General features: G+C 51.1%; 2 protein-coding genes across 21 annotated transcripts in view; one reads left to right on the forward strand and one right to left on the reverse strand.

The window, feature by feature from the left end:
- Positions 1–17,331, forward strand: part of DNASE1 (deoxyribonuclease 1) — a 53,729-nt gene that overhangs the window by 33,562 nt on the left and 2,836 nt on the right. For 6 of the 19 annotated variants that reach the window (XM_009430203.5, XM_063796544.1, XM_063796543.1 and 3 more), the window contains 8 exons: positions 9,760–9,843; positions 10,167–10,314; positions 10,643–10,731; positions 10,896–10,979; positions 11,251–11,366; positions 11,615–11,727; positions 11,803–11,957; positions 12,335–12,431. In XM_009430203.5, the coding sequence (XP_009428478.1) occupies positions 10,168–10,314; positions 10,643–10,731; positions 10,896–10,979; positions 11,251–11,366; positions 11,615–11,727; positions 11,803–11,957; positions 12,335–12,431 (801 nt within the window). In that variant the 5' untranslated portion in view covers positions 9,760–9,843; position 10,167. The other 13 variants (XR_010152238.1, XM_063796551.1, XM_063796550.1 and 10 more) reach the window with 6 other exon arrangements.
- The window catches only part of TRAP1 (TNF receptor associated protein 1), a 59,786-nt gene continuing 55,106 nt past the window's right edge, over positions 12,652–17,331 (reverse strand). For both annotated transcript variants that reach the window (XM_009430129.4, NM_001280500.1), the window contains 3 exon segments: positions 16,697–16,842; positions 13,404–13,476; positions 12,652–12,845 (listed from right to left, as the gene is read on the reverse strand). In XM_009430129.4, the coding sequence (XP_009428404.1) occupies positions 12,744–12,845; positions 13,404–13,476; positions 16,697–16,842 (321 nt within the window). In that variant the 3' untranslated portion in view covers positions 12,652–12,743.

Consider the following 17,331-nt stretch of genomic DNA (forward strand, 5'->3'; position numbering starts at 1 on the left):
AATCCCTTGCAAATACCACCACAACCAGCCCACTTTTACACTGTGTGTCCTTTTCCTGGACCCTGAGGGCGCCCTCCCTTTTCCTTTCTGTGGCCCCCTAGCCTTGGCCAGGGAGGGGGCCCTGCTGAGAAGGCCTTTGTACTTGGGAGAGACCGAGGTGGCTTCGGAATTGGGGAGTTGGGGGATTACTTTTCATTGCGACCCTTGTTGGAAACATCAGCACACTGGAGTCCAGCTGCAGTTCGCCTTGTGGCTTTGTTTAAATCCTCATTGGGAACATGAGTTCTCATTGTCCTCAGGGACTCAGGCTGCGGGTGTGTTAACCTCCCTGGTGAGAAAGTGGCTTTTTAGACAAACTTCTTTTCATTTGCATCTCTCCTCAAAGCAGAATGCAGAAAGCGGCAGCACTGGGAGCGTGTGGGGAGGGACGGGGCAGCCGGCGGAGGCTGAGCCAACATGCTGTGGTTCAGGCCCACACCTCGTGGAAGGCAGAAGGCGAGTGCTGACCTTCCATAGCAGGCCAGGGTGGGGAAGGGGCGGTCTGCTGCCTGCTGAGTGTGACTGGGCAGCTGTTGCGAGTCTTTGTGATTCTGATGTGTGGTGTTCTGAGAAATTTCCCATCCTGGGTTAATGCTTTCTTTATTATGAACAGAAATTAATTTATGAGGGATGGCGCAACCAGGCTGGGGCGCAGACCAAGGGCAGTGCACTGGGCTGTGATGACTGCATCCTGCTCAGGTTGTGGGACATGGGGTTAAAACATTGTCACGGCAAAGACACTGGCCTTTTACCTTAGTACAGGATAGTAGCCCTTTGTCCTCTAAGATGCTCTGTCCCTGGGGCCAGCAAACACCTCCCAAGGGAGAGGAGAGAAAGAACCCGAGTAGAGCCAGCCGAGGGCAGGTAGGTCTTGTAGGGCTGTGGGAGCCACTGCACCCCTGGGAGCTTCCTGTCAGCTCAAGCCCAGTGCCCAGAGTGTCCAAGTGCCACCTGGATGCCCTGCAGTGTCCACTGTGCTGGGTTCTCAAGGTTTTTCTCTGGGGGGGGGGTCTGCGGGGAGCCTGGAGCCTGGAGCTGCTGGGTAGGAGGTGGGCTTGTGGCTCAGCTGTGTCCAGTGGCTGGCTGTGGAGCGCCTCCTCTGCTCCAGTAATATTTTCATGGGCAAGAAAGACCACTACTTTCTTGGCCACCGCTTTCTGAACCTTGTGTTCCTGGAAGCCAGCCATAAATAAGCCGGCCATAAACGAGGGTAAACAGGTGCCTGAGTAAACACACCAGAGCAAATGAGTCATATGGGCCAGCAGAGATGAACCTGGGGCCATGGCGGGTGTAGGGGTTGGGTGGGGAGAGGATGTCGTCTGAAAAGGTGACATTTAAGCTGAAACTGGAATGACAAGAAGGCCCCAGCTCTGCAGGCAGAGCGGAAGGCTCAGAGCTTAGAATCACATAGGTCATGGAAAGCATTGGATTTCGTGTTAGGGACAATGAGAAACTGGTGACAGATTTTAAGTAGGGGAATAAAGAGATCTAAATTACTTTGCGAGATGTTCTGAGAGCTGTGGGGACGGCTGGGACATGTACCTGGAAGCAGGGCAGCCAAAGGGAGAGGCGGTGATGACGGGTGGTGTGGAGGCTGCAGAATCTGGAGGACGTGCAGGCTCAGGGTGCATGGTGCGGGCGGGGCCGAGGGGGGCGGGACCTAGGATGATCTCAGGTATTCTAGCACCTGGATGGTGGTGGCACCATAGACATGAGCAGGGAAGGCCAAGGAAGTAATCTGGGGCCATTGTGGCTGCAGCAAGTTTATGATGCCTGATGCCCATCAGACCTGTCTGAGGGGAGATGTCCCAGCCACGGCTGAAGTGTGAGACAAAGCCCTGGCTTCAGAGGACAGCAGGGGAGTGTTTCCTGAGCAGGCGTGACCAGACGGTGTTTCTAAGATGGAAACCTGGGCATTTAATTTTTTGTGTGTGGTTTCATTTTTAACATTAACTAATGGTTACCTTATTTTTGGATGTTGCATCACATCTAGCAGTATTGCTTAAGAAGCTTTTGATTTGTAGAATTGTAAAAACTAATCGTGGGATTTTTTTTTTTTTTTTTTTTTTTCTTTTTGAGACAAGGTCTAGTAGCTCTGTCACCCAGGCTGGAGTGCAGTGGTGCAGTCATGGCCCATTACAGCTTTCACCTTCCAGGCTCACGCAATTCTCCTACCTCAGCCTCCTGAGTAGCTGGGACCACAGATGTGTGCCTCCATGCCTGGCTAACTTTTTAATTTTTTGTAGAGACAGGTTCTTGCCATGTTACCTAGACTGGTTTTGAACTTCTAAGCTCTAGCAGTCCTCCCACTGTGGCCTCCCAAAGTGCTGGGATTACAGGCATGAGGCACCACACGCAGCCAGAAAATTTCAACATATTCAAAACTAGAGACTAGTATTACACATCTTCATGTACTCATTACCCAGCCTCAGGGCTGGCATTTTGAAGCAAATCCCAGGTACTGTACCACTTCATCTTTCAATATTTTATTAATAGTATGTGACTGTAAAATATAAGGCCAGGTGTTATAGCTCACACCTGTAATCCCAGCACTTTGGGAAGCCAAGGCAGGAGAATCACTTGAACCCAGGAGTTGGAAAGCAGCCTGGGCAGCACAGTTAGATCCCCACCCCATCTCTACCAAAAAAGAACAAATTTTTTTTTTTTTTTTAATTAGCCAGGTGTGGCTGGGCGCAGTGGCTCACACCTATAATCCTAGCACTTTGGAAGGCTGAGGCGGGCAGATCACTTGAGGCCAGGAGTTTGGGACCAGCCTGGCCAACATGGCGAAACCCCGTCTTTACTGAAAATACAAAAATTAGCCAGGCATGGTGGCGCACATCCGTAATCCCAGCTACTAGGGAGGCTTGAGGCAGGAGAATTGCTCAAACTTGGGAGGCCGGAGGTTGCAGTGAGCCAAGATGGCACCACTGTACTCCAGCATGGGCAACAGAGCAAGAACCTGTCTCAAAAGAAACAAAACAAAACCAGGTGTGATGGCACATGGCAGGAGGCTGAGGCAGGAGGATCCCTTCAGCCCAGGCTGCAGTGCACTACAATTGTGCCTGTGAAAAGCCACTGCAGTGGCCGGGCGCGGTGGCTCACGCCTGTAATCCCAGCACTTTGGGAGGCTGAGACGGGCGGAACACAAGGTCAGGAGATCGAGACCATCCTGGCTAACATGGTGAAATCCCGTCTCTACTAAAAACACAAAAAATTAGCCGGGCGTGGTGGCGGGCGCCTGTAGTCCCATCTACTCAGGAGGCTGAGGCAGGAGAATGGCATGAACCCCAGAGGTGAAGCTTGCAGAGAATGGTGTGAACCCCAGAGGCGAAGCTCGCGTGAACCCCAGAGGCAGGCTGCAGTGCAGAGCCAAGATCGCGCCACTGCACTCCAGCCTAGACAACGTAGTGAGACCCTGTTCCTAAAATAATTTCTTTAAAAACAAAACATAAGGACCAATAAGAGCCATTACAAACTCAAGAGTTTACTATTAATACTTCCCAGTTGTGGGTCAGTGTTCTGCTTTCCGTGATTGCCTCTTACGTAATTTGTTACACAAATGTCTGTTTGCATGAATAAAAGATTGGATGTTTTATAGGATCTAAGTAAGGTCCGTACATTTTGTTTATGGATATATCTCAAGTTTTATTATCATTTATCATCCATCTCAAAATGTGAACTTTTTTTAACCTATGAGTTCTGCCTCTCTTCTTCTTTTCATTTTGAAATCTATTGATGAGCCTGTCCTTTGCCATCTATGATTTCCCAGTCTGGGTCGTACCGTGTCCCCATGGTGCTGTTGAACATGAGCCTCTGTCCTTGTATTTGCTTTAAGCTCTCATTTAGATCTAGAGGTTTGATCAGATTCAAGATTGTTTTGGCAAGAACTCTCCTAAGTGCTGCTGTGTGTGGTCTTGGATTAGAAGGGACAGAGGCTGTCTTTTGTGATGTTAGCAGCCACTACATCAGGGCTGAGATTAGGGATGGCAAAATGGTGACTTTCAGGTCTAGCATTCCTTCCTCGTGTATTAGCTGGAGTCCACCTATCTAAAGAGAGCCTTCTCGAGCTATGGGTTACTGGGCAGTCCTTTTTGCATAGGAAAGGCAGAATACCGCCTTGATCCTTTGACTTTATTTGCCTTTTTGCAGAAGAACAAGTTGAGTTCCTAGCATCCCCCTAAGGTGGCTGATAATTATTTTATGCCAACATGAACTTATGTATTGAAACACAGTGATATGTTTAATCTGTTGCAATTATTCTTTTCAGTAGCAATTTGTAGAACTGAGAATTTCTTTGTGACAGAACGTTGAAGCAGTGGTGAATGATGAAGGATAGAAAAGAAGTTATATTCAGTAAAGTAGGAAATCTAACTCAGGCATATGCATTATGTCAGATCAGAAGCTTCACACTTTCTCAGTTGAGAGCACTCTTGATTAAGGTTCAATAATTATTTTAATAGTAAGCCAAAAGAAATCCCTAACAGTGGTGCCGGAGGAGACAGGTTGTGTTTTTTATCTTGTGGCCTGGGTAGTGTCCTGGGACCCTCTGCCCCATCTGAGTCAAGTGTTGTGGGATAAAGGAATCTCTCAGGGCGAGGAGCTTCTTAAGTTAAATCGGTAGAAATTTAGGCATGATATGGGCCTTCAAATGTGTGAGGAGCTGTATCATTTTATTTCTCAGTGTGTTTTCCCCAACTTCTAGTTGATAAAAAAAAAAATTCTTAAAGAGTTTTCGTATGTGGGAGCTAAGGTGGTCTTGTAAAATTTCAAGTCATCCTTAAATAAAATGACCCGCCTGAGAACTTGCTCCCGCTAAGTGGCGAAATCAACCGGAGTTGGTTCCTACAAGTTGTGTTTATTCTAGTTTTGTTTGTAAGTAGGTTGTGTGAGTTAATTCATGGATATTTACTATATGTCTTTTAAATTAGAAAACATTTGTTATTACGTATGTCCTTTTAGATTTTACCTGCGGCTCAGACTTTGAAATCATCACCCAGTAGTGTCTTACTCTAGCATCGTCTAAATCTGAGCATCATCTGGTGGATTCTTAAATTTCAGTAGAAACCACGAGTTATTAATACATCTTCCACTCAAGTATCAATTTCAGAAGGAAACGTAAATGAATATTCTAAATAAGGCTAATTTGTATTAATCTGCCTTTATGTTTGAGGGAAAAAAAGCTGAGACATTGTATGAAAGATGATGCAGGATATACGCTGATCTTTTGGCCCCATTGAGCTATTTGAACATTGTCCTGTCTATTGTTAGTTTTCTTCATCATTTATTATATGGTCAGTTTTTGAATTCCTGTAATATGAAACCTTATTCTATCTTTTAACTTACTGTTACCTAAAGTTAGTAAGTCCAGATTATATGGTCATTCAAAAAAAAAAAAAAAAAGAAAAGAAAAAGAAATCCCCCACAGTTCCATTTATTAAATAAGTAAACCCCAATAATAAGCATTTGTGTCCTGGCAACTTATAGTGGATGTCTAGAAAGGTAATACATAAAGACAAATGTTCATGTTATTTGTTTAGTCATGGGATGTGTGTGCCTGTGGAGCACCTCTTCAACTTGGAATCTGATAGAACACCGCCACCCTCATTGCCTCATTTTTCCACATTGACCTTCACAGTAATTGCTTGTTCAGTGACTGCCACAACCCAGCCTGGCAGAGAGAGGGAAGATACCCTATAAAGCAAGGTAATGTTAATGCTGAGACCATGAATGGCCTTGAGCAGAGCAGAGTATCACTGCTTCCTTCAAAATTCAGGAGGATCCGATGGTGCTCTGTGAGTTCATGGGGGTGCCTCCGTGCAGGTTGGAAAGCACAGCTGTGCGTCCTTCCCGCTTTCCCTCTTGATCAGTAGAAGGGTACCCTCCCTGGCCTGCACGTCGCTGGGTCACACAACACGGGCTGTGGTTGCACAAAGCCACGGCCACCAGTGTTCCTTTGAGGCCATTTGTTTCCAGCCATGGTGCCTATAGGATTTTTCCTTTATCCTGTAATTTCAGCCAAATCAGAGCATGTGACCTGGCTTAGATGTCAATATAACTGTTGTTATGTGCTCTTTTCCCTTCCTGTGTCTGTGACACTTTAATTTAACCTGAGAAGGCTGCAGATCCTCGGGGTTGGTGTAAAAACACCTCATCCTGATCTGAGAAGGCAGTCAGCTTTTCTCGTCGTTGCCGTTGGCTGCCAGCACCCATTCTCTGTGGATGTGAAAATCCCAGAAGGGCTGGGCTTCCTTCTTGGGCATTCCCCAGGCCTATCTCCAGAGTGGGGCCCAGCATGGGAGGATTGTACCCCACTCACTCCCCTGATGTGGGGCTTGGACCTACAGCTCGACAGCACCCATGGAATGTGGGCAGAAGCGACAGCAGCCAGCTCCGCCTTGGCCTTAGGGCGGCACGTGTTCTGCTTGTGCCCTGGGAGCCTCCACCTTCCACACTGTGGGAAGAGGGTGCCCAGGGAGCTGCAGTCTCTCCAGCCCAGCCCCAGGACGAGGCCCAGGCAGCAGAGCCACCCCAGCAGACCTGGCAGTGTGAGAGAAATGCATGTGTATACACTGAGTTTTCAGGTGGCTGTTACATGGCAGCACTGACTGACACAGACAGAAAAGAGATCCACGAGGGAGAAGTGAGAGTGCTGGAGACTCCACAAGCCACAGGCCGCAGGGGCAGGATGGCTTCTTAGAAGGTGAAATGATTGTTCTGGGAATCTATCAGAGGAAGACATAGAGGCTCCAGACGGTTGAAGGCCCAACAGTGATCCCAGACAGGCCCCATGTCAGACCAGGCTCCTCCAGGGCTGTGCTGCCCTCACCAAAGCCCGTCCTGAGGGCAGCCACACAGCAGGCAGCACTCGCCATTTGTACAAGCGAGGCCCAAGTTCCAGCCTTCCTTCTGGCAGGTAGAGGAAGCAGGGGCACTATGCCTGGGAGTTCCTGAAAGCAGATGGGGCAGCATTTGGTCAAGAGCCAGGAGGGGATGACAGACCAGAGGGGAACCCTTGTCCCACGTGCTGAGCACACGTAGGGGGTTGGGCACTTGCTCTGTGAGCTATAATTGGTGTCCCTGTGCCCCGCCGGAAGCTGCACCAGGCAGTTTCTTGGTGGAGGACAGTGGCCGCCCTCTAGCTTTACTCCCTTCCCCGTGATGGGTCGCTGTCAGATGTGTGTCCAGGAAAGGCAAACACCAAAGGCAGAGGACTAGTCCCTACACCGAATACTCCGGTGGCCTTGCTTGGGGGCTGGGTTTTGACGTGCTGGAGGCTGTCCTAGACTTAGAGATTAAAAACAGGGAAGAACCATTGCTGAAACCTTTGGAAAAGCCTGCAATGGGGCCTCTGGCAGCCTGAGGAGTGGTGGTGTTTCCATCTGGTAGACGCCGTCTCAATAGGAGGGACAGATGAGTGCACCAGTGCTGCCAGCCAGAGGCGTCTGTTGGCGTGTCTTTATGGAATGGGGTGCCAGTGTTGTGGAGGGTGGTTTACCTTCCTGGTTCTAGTCCCCACTGGGCCTGCCTTCTGCTTCATGGCCAGCTGGCCAGACCTAGCACTTTCCTGACTTTCGACCTTGGCCCCTGCTGACTCTTGCCGTTGAGGCCTCCTGCAGACCCCATTTGTATTCATTTCCTGCAGTTCTCATGCCTGAATCCCGCCTGGACTTCTGCCAAGCCTTCCAGGCCCTCCTCCCCCAGGGGGACCACAGATGCTACGTGCAGGGCTGTCCTTGGAGGGCCAGCACAGCCCCTTCCAAGTGGGCAAGACCCAGGGGTGGCTCAAAAGATTGCTGTGCCCTAGCCCTGGAACCTCTGAATGTTGATTTTTGTAGCAAAAAAGGACTTGCAGATGTGAGGAAAGGCTGCTGAGATAAGGACATCCTCCCTGCTCTCCGGGAGGACCCCAAATGCGGTGCACAGATCTTAAGAAGAAGAGGCAGAGACTGGGGTGATGCAGCCACAACTAAGGTAGGCCAAGGATTGCTGGCAGCCTGCAGAAACTGGAGGGCAAGGAGCATCCCCCGCCCCGGAGCCTCCAGGAGGAGCAAGGTCATAATGACTCCCTGACTTCAGACGTCCAGTCTCCAGAATTGTGAGAGGATCCATTTCTGTTATTTTAAGCAACCAAACTTGTGGTAGTTACACCAGTCTCAGGAAATGAATACAAATGGAAAGTCAAAGATTCCAAGAAATGAGTGGCTGGGTGCGGTGGCTCACACTTGTAATCCCAGCATTTGCGGGAAGATTGCTTGGGCTCAGGACTTGGAGACCTTGTGTCTATGAGAAACTTAAAAAATAGGCTGGGTGCGATGGCTCACGCCTGTAATCCCAGCACTTTGGGAGGCCGAGGCAGGCGGATCACGAGGTCACGAGTTTGAGACCAGTGTGACCAACATGGTGAAACCCTGTCTCTACTAAAAATACAAAAATTAGCCGGGTGTGGTGGTGCGTGCCTGTAATCCCAGCTGCTCAGGAGGCTGAGGCAGGAGAATCGCTTGAACCCAGGAAGCAGAGGTTGCAGTGAGCCGAGATAGTATTACTGCACTCCAGGCTGGCCAACAGAGCAAGATTCCGCCTCAAAAAAAAAAAAAAAATGTTGAGCATGGTAGCATGCACCTGTGGTCCTGGCTAGCGGGAGGATTGCCTGAAGCCAGGAGTTCAAGACCAGTCTGGACAAAAGAGCAAGACCCCATCTCTACCAAAAAAATTTAAAAATTAGCCAGGCATGGTGCCGTACCCATAGTCTTAGCTACTCAGGAGGCTGAGGAGGGAGGATTATCTGAGCCCTGGCGGTCGAGGCTATAATGAGCCATGATTGTGCCACTGCACTCCAGCCTTGGCAACACAGGGTGAGACCCTGTCTCAAAAACAATAAAAACCCAAAACAAAAGAACCAAGAAATTACTGGACCTGAGGCCTGGCCTTTAGCTGCTGCCCTGCTCTTGTGACCTGGTCACTCGGGATCCCCTGAGCCTAAACACACAGCCTATTGTCTACCTCAAGAAGGCTCCCCACTGCTTGGCTGGCAATTGGGGTGGGCTTTGCAGGCCCCACCTGTCCTGGCCCCACGGCGCTGGTGCTGCAGGCCCCCACCACTGCTTGTTCCGAGCTCCCCAGCCTCCTGCAGAGTTGCCTGCACCTGATGGCGATGAATCAGGAAGGCAGGCGTGTCCTGGGCCACAGAGCAGTCATGGCTGTCCAGCCACCAGGGGGCTCCATTTGCAACTTTGGATGTGGCTTTGGCCTCTTACTCCAAAGTGACCTTGGGGCCCCCAGACAAGAGACAGGGAGACTGGAGCCCAGCCCCACCCTCCCGCACATACCTGGCCCATCCCTGCCCTATCCTGGAAAATGGGGGCCACCACACGTGCAAGGGACACAGGATAGGAACCTTTGGCCTTGTTATCAGACATTTTAAAACTAAGTGCAAACGTGATTATCAGGTGCAGTTTTTACAGCAGCAAGAAACCTGTGCTTACAGAAAGAAACACATGCCAGCAACCCACCTATGCGGAAAGCCACACAGAGCCATTGTTTTCTGCACTCTCAGGTGACGGCTCACATTTGCCCCAGGGAAGGTCACAGCTGCCTGAACTTTTAAAACTCCCAGACACTCACTGCCTGTGCAGGATCCGGAGCCCAGCAACACTGCCAGGGCCTTGAAGTGCTTCTTCAGAGACCTTTCTTCATAGACTACTTTTTTTCTTTAAGCAGCAAAAGGAGAAAATTGTCATCAAAGGATATTCCAGATTCTTGACAGCATTCTCATCATCTCTGAGGACATCACCATCATCTCAGGTGAGCACCAGGTGGAGTGCCTCTGGGTGACTGGCCGGTTTGGAGCAGGGAGGGAGGCTTAGAGTCTCATCCTCCAGCAGCGAGTGAGGTGGAGGCTCCAGCGTCCCTCCCGGGCGGGTTTTCTGGTGGATGGAGGAGTGACTTGGGGTCCTTTACGTGGTGCCAGCTGTTTGGCTTTCTGGACGTTGTAGGAAAGGGTTTCCCCCGCCTGCGTCCCCCTGACCTTGAGCTCCACCAGCCCCTGCCAGCTGGGCTCCAGAAGGCTGGAGTGCTGTGGCAGGGATGACGTCTCACTTCTGTCTCTGTGCCCTGCGCTCTCCCAGGATGAGGAGCATGAAGCTGCTGGGGGCGCTGCTGGCACTGGCGGCCCTACTGCAGGGGGCCGTGTCCCTGAAGATCGCAGCCTTCAACATCCAGACATTTGGGGAGACCAAAATGTCCAATGCCACCCTCGTCAGCTACATTGTGCAGGTGAGGCCAGGGCGGCCTCTCCCCAAAAGCAGAGGAGCTCTGGAGTCTAGGGCTGGTGGGCAGGGCCAGCCCTATGGAGCCACAGAGTGTCGGGTGTGGGGTACTGAGCACCACTGCTCCCAGCACGGTGGAACAGGCTCTTGGCTGTGGGCCAAGGTCCTCATCCCTGCTGTGCTGTCCCTGGCTGGCAGCAGGAGCCCAGGCAGAAACATGAGGCTGCGGTTAAACCGAGCAATGCCACGAGCATCAGCTGTGGCTTCCTTTGTGGCGCTGTAGGGTCCCTGGGTGGCACCAGCCCTGCTCAGCACCACTGTGGCCCTGCCCTCAGATCCTGAGCCGCTATGACATCGCCCTGGTCCAGGAGGTCAGAGACAGCCACCTGACTGCCGTGGGGAAGCTGCTGGACAACCTCAATCAGTGGGTGACAGTGGCAGGGTCATAGGAAGGTGACATCTCGTCCACGGCACAGCCTCACTTCACTTGGGCCCCAAGGGTGGGGACCTGGGCACAGCCTCGCTATCGGCAGCCAGAGGGGTCCCCTATGGCCCCCGCCACTGGGACCTTTTGTTTCTTCATTCCAGGGATGCACCAGACACCTATCACTACGTGGTCAGTGAGCCACTGGGACGGAACAGCTATAAGGAGCGCTACCTGTTCGTGTACAGGTGGGTGGTCCAGAAAGCCAGGAAGCCCCTCCCTCACCTGGGAGGGCCCCAACAGAGCAGGGAAGTAGTTTGTCCTATGGCAAGAACCTGAGGCTGCAGAGCAGGGTCCAGGGTGGAATCAGAACACCCCAAGGTCCCGGACCAATGGGTTGAGCAGGTGCCTGGCTCCCCCGCCCTCCTGTCGCCTGGGACGCGACGCCTGCCTCCTGGGAAGCAGGAGTGGGGCAGCTTCCAGCCTGGGGTCACCTCCTCCTGCCCGGCCTTCCCGCAGGCCTGACCAGGTGTCTGCGGTGGACAGCTACTACTACGATGATGGCTGCGAGCCCTGCGGGAACGACACCTTCAACCGAGAGCCAGCCATTGTCAGGTTCTTCTCCCGGTTCACAGGTGGGTGCTGCCTGGGCCAGGGTGGGGCTCGGCTTGGCGCTTATGGCCTCCACCCCCTCCTAGGGAACCTGGAATGCCTCTGTCACACACTGCCCTCCCAGTCCCTGGGGCTTGGGTTTTCCATTCAAGTCATTTGGAAAATATCCACCCCCCAGGGGGACTGTCATGACACATAGTTCCAGCTGACATGGTGACTGAACCTGCCCCCAGGGAGTGTGCCTCACACGAGGATGTGGCTGTCTCCACAGAGGTCAGGGAGTTTGCCATTGTTCCCCTGCATGCGGCCCCGGGAGACGCAGTAGCCGAGATCGACGCTCTCTATGACGTCTACCTGGATGTCCAAGAGAAATGGGGCTTGGAGGTGAGGCCCTCCCAGGGGCAGTGGGCACCAGCGGCCTCCACGTGTCCCAGGGCCACAGGCAGCGTTTCCTGGTAGGACGTCATGTTGATGGGCGACTTCAATGCGGGCTGCAGCTATGTGAGACCCTCCCAGTGGTCATCTATCCGCCTGCGGACAAGCCCCGCCTTCCAGTGGCTGATCCCCGACAGCGCTGACACCACAGCTACACCCACGCACTGTGCCTATGACAGGTGAGCAGGGCCTCGCGCTTAGGGCAGACTGAGGGCACCTCCAAGGGCAGCCGTGACTCATAGGTCCGGCTTCAGAAGCCTTGAAGCCTTTGAACACTCACCCAACTGAGCTTCAGTTGATCCACTCAGGGAACAGAATAACAAGAGCCACGATTTTTAGGTTTTTTTGGAAAAGCACATCTGGGGATAAGAGGAGAGGCAGACACCTAGGCTGTCATGTGGTTTCCACATTGAGGGGCACAGGCCAGGGTGTGCAGTTTTGGGCACCCACAGACCTGCACTGGCAGGTCCCAGGGCTCTTAGTTTAGTTCCTGCGGGCGCTGAGCCAGGCCCATGTGTGAAAGGGGAACCTACTTTCTCTTCCCAACACCCATCAGGATCGTGGTTGCAGGGATGCTGCTCCAAGGCGCTGTTGTTCCCGACTCGGCTCTTCCCTTTAACTTCCAGGCTGCCTATGGCCTGAGTGACCAACTGGTAGGTGTCCTCCCTTGCACAGCCACATGAGGATGGGACACAGGAGCTCAGGTAGGCTCAGCCCAGACCCTGTGCCCACTTGCCTGCAGGCCCAAGCCATCAGTGACCACTATCCAGTGGAGGTGATGCTGAAGTGAGCAGCCCCTCCCCACACCAGTTGAACTGCAGGAAGAGAGGACCCATCCTGCCACAGGACCCAGAAAAAAAGCCCAACACACACTCAGGTTAAGAAATACCTTTAAATTTAGGTAAATAAAGCTCAAGGAGGTGGGGCTGTCATCTGTGGTGTCAGTCCTTCTGGCCCCCTGGCTGTTAGTGTCGCTCCAGGGCCTTGACAAGCAGCTCATTCAAGCGGCCCACCATGGCCCTAGGGTCGTCAACAAGCCCAGCAGCAATCATGGCATTCTCATATATCTGAAAGGCAAGAGGAGAAACCCATTATGAGGGGCATGGGGCACCTTTTCAATTTTTTTTGAGACAGAGTCTCACTGTTGCCGAGGCTGGAGTGCAGAGGCACGATCTCGGCTCACTGCAACCTCAGGTGATCCCCCCACCTCCCAAAGTGCTGGGATTACAGGCGTGAGCCACCACGCCTGGCCATTTTTCCGTTTTTAAAACAGAATTTGGCTGGGCACGGTGGCTCACGAGGTCAGGAGATTGAGACCATCCTGGCCAAGATGGTGAAAACCCCACCTCTACTAAAATACAAAATTAGCCAGGCGCATGCCTGTAGTCCCAGCTACTCAAGAGGCTGAGGCAGGGGAATTGCTTGAACCCGGGAGGCAGAGGTTGTAGTGAGCCAAGATCACGCCACTGCACTCCAGCCTGGCAACAGAGCAACACTCCATCTCAAAAAACAAACAAACAAACAAAAAGACAGGATTTTAGAGGAAACCACTGTTCCACCCTGAAGGCAGGCTCGCAGGGCTGGTAGCCTGGGTCCCTGCAGTCATCCTAAGCTGCTGCACTCACCTGATCCACCAGCAGCTGAGCCAGGCCAGGCTCGCTTGCCCGCAGCTGATTCAGCTTCTTGATGAGCGCATGCCTGCAACACAGAACCCACCAGAAAAAGCAGCTCAGTACCACGTGCTGTGACCCTCCCTTCATGTTTTGGGATTATCAGGATATTTAAAGAAGCACAGTAAGACTGTCTGTAGTTTTTTAAAGGTATGTTAATGATCATTTATAGATAATATCATTATATACCCAGAAAACCCAAGAGAATCAGGAGTGTCAGTATTAGAAAATGCTGTAAGGTAGCCAGACTCCAAGATTAATATACACTAAAGGGACAAAAGGAGCTTAGTACGTGAAGACATGCCTTGGTTCCTAGATAAATAATAAAAGAGAAGGGAGGAAGACCCACATGTTGAAACATATTATAGGGCTCTAGTAAATAAAACAGTTTAGGTCTGGAAAGGGGGAAGGCAAACAACTCCATGTAATGAGGGTGGACACTGAGTGTCTGATGAGGACAGTATTTCACAGAAGAGGGAGGTGACAGATCACTCCATCCAGCAGCACTGGGATGACTGGGAGCCATGCAGAAAACCATTTAGACCAGAGTAAATTCCAGAGGGATCAAAGATGACAAGCACAATTCTAGGGAAGAAATGTTTCATAATCTCAGAAGGGGAAAGCCTTTCCAAGCAAAACCACAAACCAAAAAGTAAAGAATGATCGACATATTTGACATCAGAACAATATTTTTCTGCATAGGAAAAAGCATCATGTAGTATTTAACCTTAACATGAATATTATAATTTTTCACTTAGAAGTCTGATAAAACCGAGGGCTCTGGGGAACTGTAAATTTGTACAACCTCTCCAGAGGACAGCTGGAGTCGGGAAAACCACATGTGGATGATATGCTGACACTCAGCCATTCCATTTCCTAACTGCATCCCTTTAAACACTTTTTTTTTTTAGATAGATAGATAGATAGATAGATAGACTCTCACTCCTTCACCCAGGCTAGAGTGAAATGGCATGATCTTGGCTCACTGCAGCCTCCCGGTTTCAAGAGATTCTCTTGCCTCAGCCTCCCAAGTAACTGGGATTACAGGCACCCACCACCACCCCCAGCTAGTTTTTGTATTTTTAGTAGAGATGAGGTCTCGAACTCCTGACCTCAAGTGATCCACCCTCCTAGGCCTCCCAAAATGTTGGGATTACAGGTGTGAGGCACCACACCCAACCTAACAGAGGAAACACTTCAAATGCACATCCTCACATTTCTAGTCTATGTAGCTGGAAAAAAAAGACATTCTTAATATGCTAATGTGGAGGTCACCTAGTTACCCTAAGGGAAAGCAAGGCAAAGACCCACTGCACAGCAAGTTCCCCCTTGGAAGCCCACAAGTGCACATAATCTCTGCAGAAATACAAAAGCCCTAATGCTGGCTGCACTGGGGACACAGGTAGGAGGAAATTGTCCCCTGTAAGCAGTTTTGAATTCTGAACTATGTGGACAGAACACCAAATTTTAAAACAAATAAAAGTGAAGCTGGCTGGGCACAGTGGCTCTCGCCTGTAATCCCAGCACTTTGGGAGGCCAAGGCTGCAGTGAGCTCTGATGGCGCCACTGGTACACTCCACCCTAGGTGACAGAGCAAGACCCTGTCTCCAAATGTGAAGTGAAGTGTCCTTTGGCAATAGACAGAAACGAGCACTTCTGCAGCTATCTATCTATCTTAGAAAACTAGTTTGGCACCAAAACTAGTTAAAGTGACCCGGTGTCCGCCTCACTGAGCTGCTCCAGCAGAGGCACAGGCATTCTGCATACTGGCGCTGCTGCGCACTGACAGCCATAAGCCAAGTCAGCCTTTCCCCAGGAGTGCCATGGCTAGGAAAATGCATCTCCCTCGCCTCCAGTATAATTTTAAAAGTTATGGTTGTAAAATGACAAAAGAAAAAAACTAGACATGTACTAAAGAACAGTACTAAAGAACAAAACAAAAACTGGCTGGGGGTGGTGGCCCACACTTGTAATCCCAGCACTTCGGTAGGCTAAGGCAGGTGGATTGCTTGAGGCCAGGAGGTAGAAGTTGCAGTGAGCTGAGATGGCCCCACTGCACTCCAACCTGGGGGACAGAGTGAGACCCTGTCTCAAAAATTAAAATACTACTTAGGCTACATTGTGGGGGGGGTGGTAAGTCTATGGATTTTGATTTCCTTTTTGCTGTTTTCTATTTTTGGTAACTTGTTTATGTAACTTCATTTTTTAAAAAATTGCTACATACAAAATTTCCCCCAAAAAAGAAACTTCATATGAAACTTCATATACAAGTTAGAAAATGAAATTTTAAAATACCCAATAAGACACATCAAAGAATAATTCTTTAAAAATGGTACCAGAACCCTACAGAGAGAATGTAAGGTACCAAAGGATGTTAAAGACCTAAATAGATCACATTCATGGGTGCAAAGAAGTGATACTGTAAAAAGAAAGAAACGTAGGAGCAATGAATTCATGACTCTGTAAAGATTTCTTAAGATCCCAAAAAAGCATCTAACAAAAACGTAAATGTTCTATTAAGAATACCTACTCATCAAAAGATACCTAAAGGCAGGTGAAAAGACATTTACAACAGATAAAGGGCATATAAAGAACAGCAGGAAGAAACGAGGGAAATCTTACGGCTCAGCCACTGTCAGGGCTAGGGGTTCTCGGTGCACCCTGGAAGCAGCTCCCACCACCGGGGCCACAGAGAAACCCACACAAGCCCCAGACACGTGGACAAGAATACTCAGAGCAGCCTGGCTCTCCACAACTTCTGACCAAGAACCACCGGAGGCCCAGCAGAGCAGAACGGAGGAGTCTGCTGTGCCGAGGTGGGTTTCTGCAGCGGACATTATTCAGCTATGAAAATGAACTTGTGGCAGCCCCTCTGCATGGGCAACCCTCATGCCAAGTGAGCAACGTGAGACTTCAGCAAACACCAAGATCCACGTACAAAGCTCAAAACAGGCAAAACTGAGCATGTCCAGGACACGCACAGGTGGCAAAGCCATAAAGCAAAACGAGGACATGGTCACAGGCTGGGATGTGGCTAACCTCCCAGGCGACACCTGGGGATGGTAAGGGGCTGGCCAGGTTCCATTTCACATGGGTGCAGCCTAAACTGCATACAGCTCCTTATAGTTACCCACATATCCACAGGCCTCACGCACTTTTCTTCTGTGTCACATTCCACAACAAAAGAACACCACACACAGAATTCTGGGGAATCCCACAGGCTGGAAGGGCCAGGAGCATGGCCTCACCTGGGGTTGATCTCCAGCGTGGGCTGCAGGAGCTGTGCGCGCTCCTCCTGGGTCTTGGCCAGCTGCTGCATGCGCAGGAAGTGGCGGGCAGCCCCCATCTCCAGCACAGTGACCATGGCAGGGTGGGTGTCCAGTCGGAGGGTCACCTGTGAGCAAAGCCCGGGGTTGAGGGTGATAGAGGTTCCCAATGTGAGAGGGCTGGCAGGATCTTACCAGGGGTGAAGGTCACCCAGACCACGAGGTAGCAGGCGGGGTCTCAAGGACTCCCCTGGACCAGCGCTGCTCCCTCCCCATTACACACTAACTTGTGGGCCTTGAGCTGATGCCCCACGCAAAGATACTGTGCCCGAGGGGCTCCACCACCCTGCTGCCCCGCTGCTGCCTCCAGGAGCTGCCCGAATCCATCGTCCTCTGCTCCACGCCAGCCCACCCTGCATGAGGCCCCTCCTCCAAGTGACCATGCATGGGACGCTCATTTCTCACTCTGAGCTAGACAGGTTGGCGGGGGGAGTCTTAGCTCTCTGAAGCCCACCCAAAACCCCCAACTAAGAACCCAAGTGAGCATGTGAGCTCCTGAGGGCTGGGGTAGCATGTCCCTTGTTTGGAACCCCCATGTCCTCAGCCACTGCAGCTCC

The sequence above is a fragment of the Pan troglodytes genome, chromosome 18 (assembly GCF_028858775.2).
Source record: "Pan troglodytes isolate AG18354 chromosome 18, NHGRI_mPanTro3-v2.0_pri, whole genome shotgun sequence".
Taxonomy (NCBI): Eukaryota; Metazoa; Chordata; class Mammalia; order Primates; family Hominidae; genus Pan; species Pan troglodytes.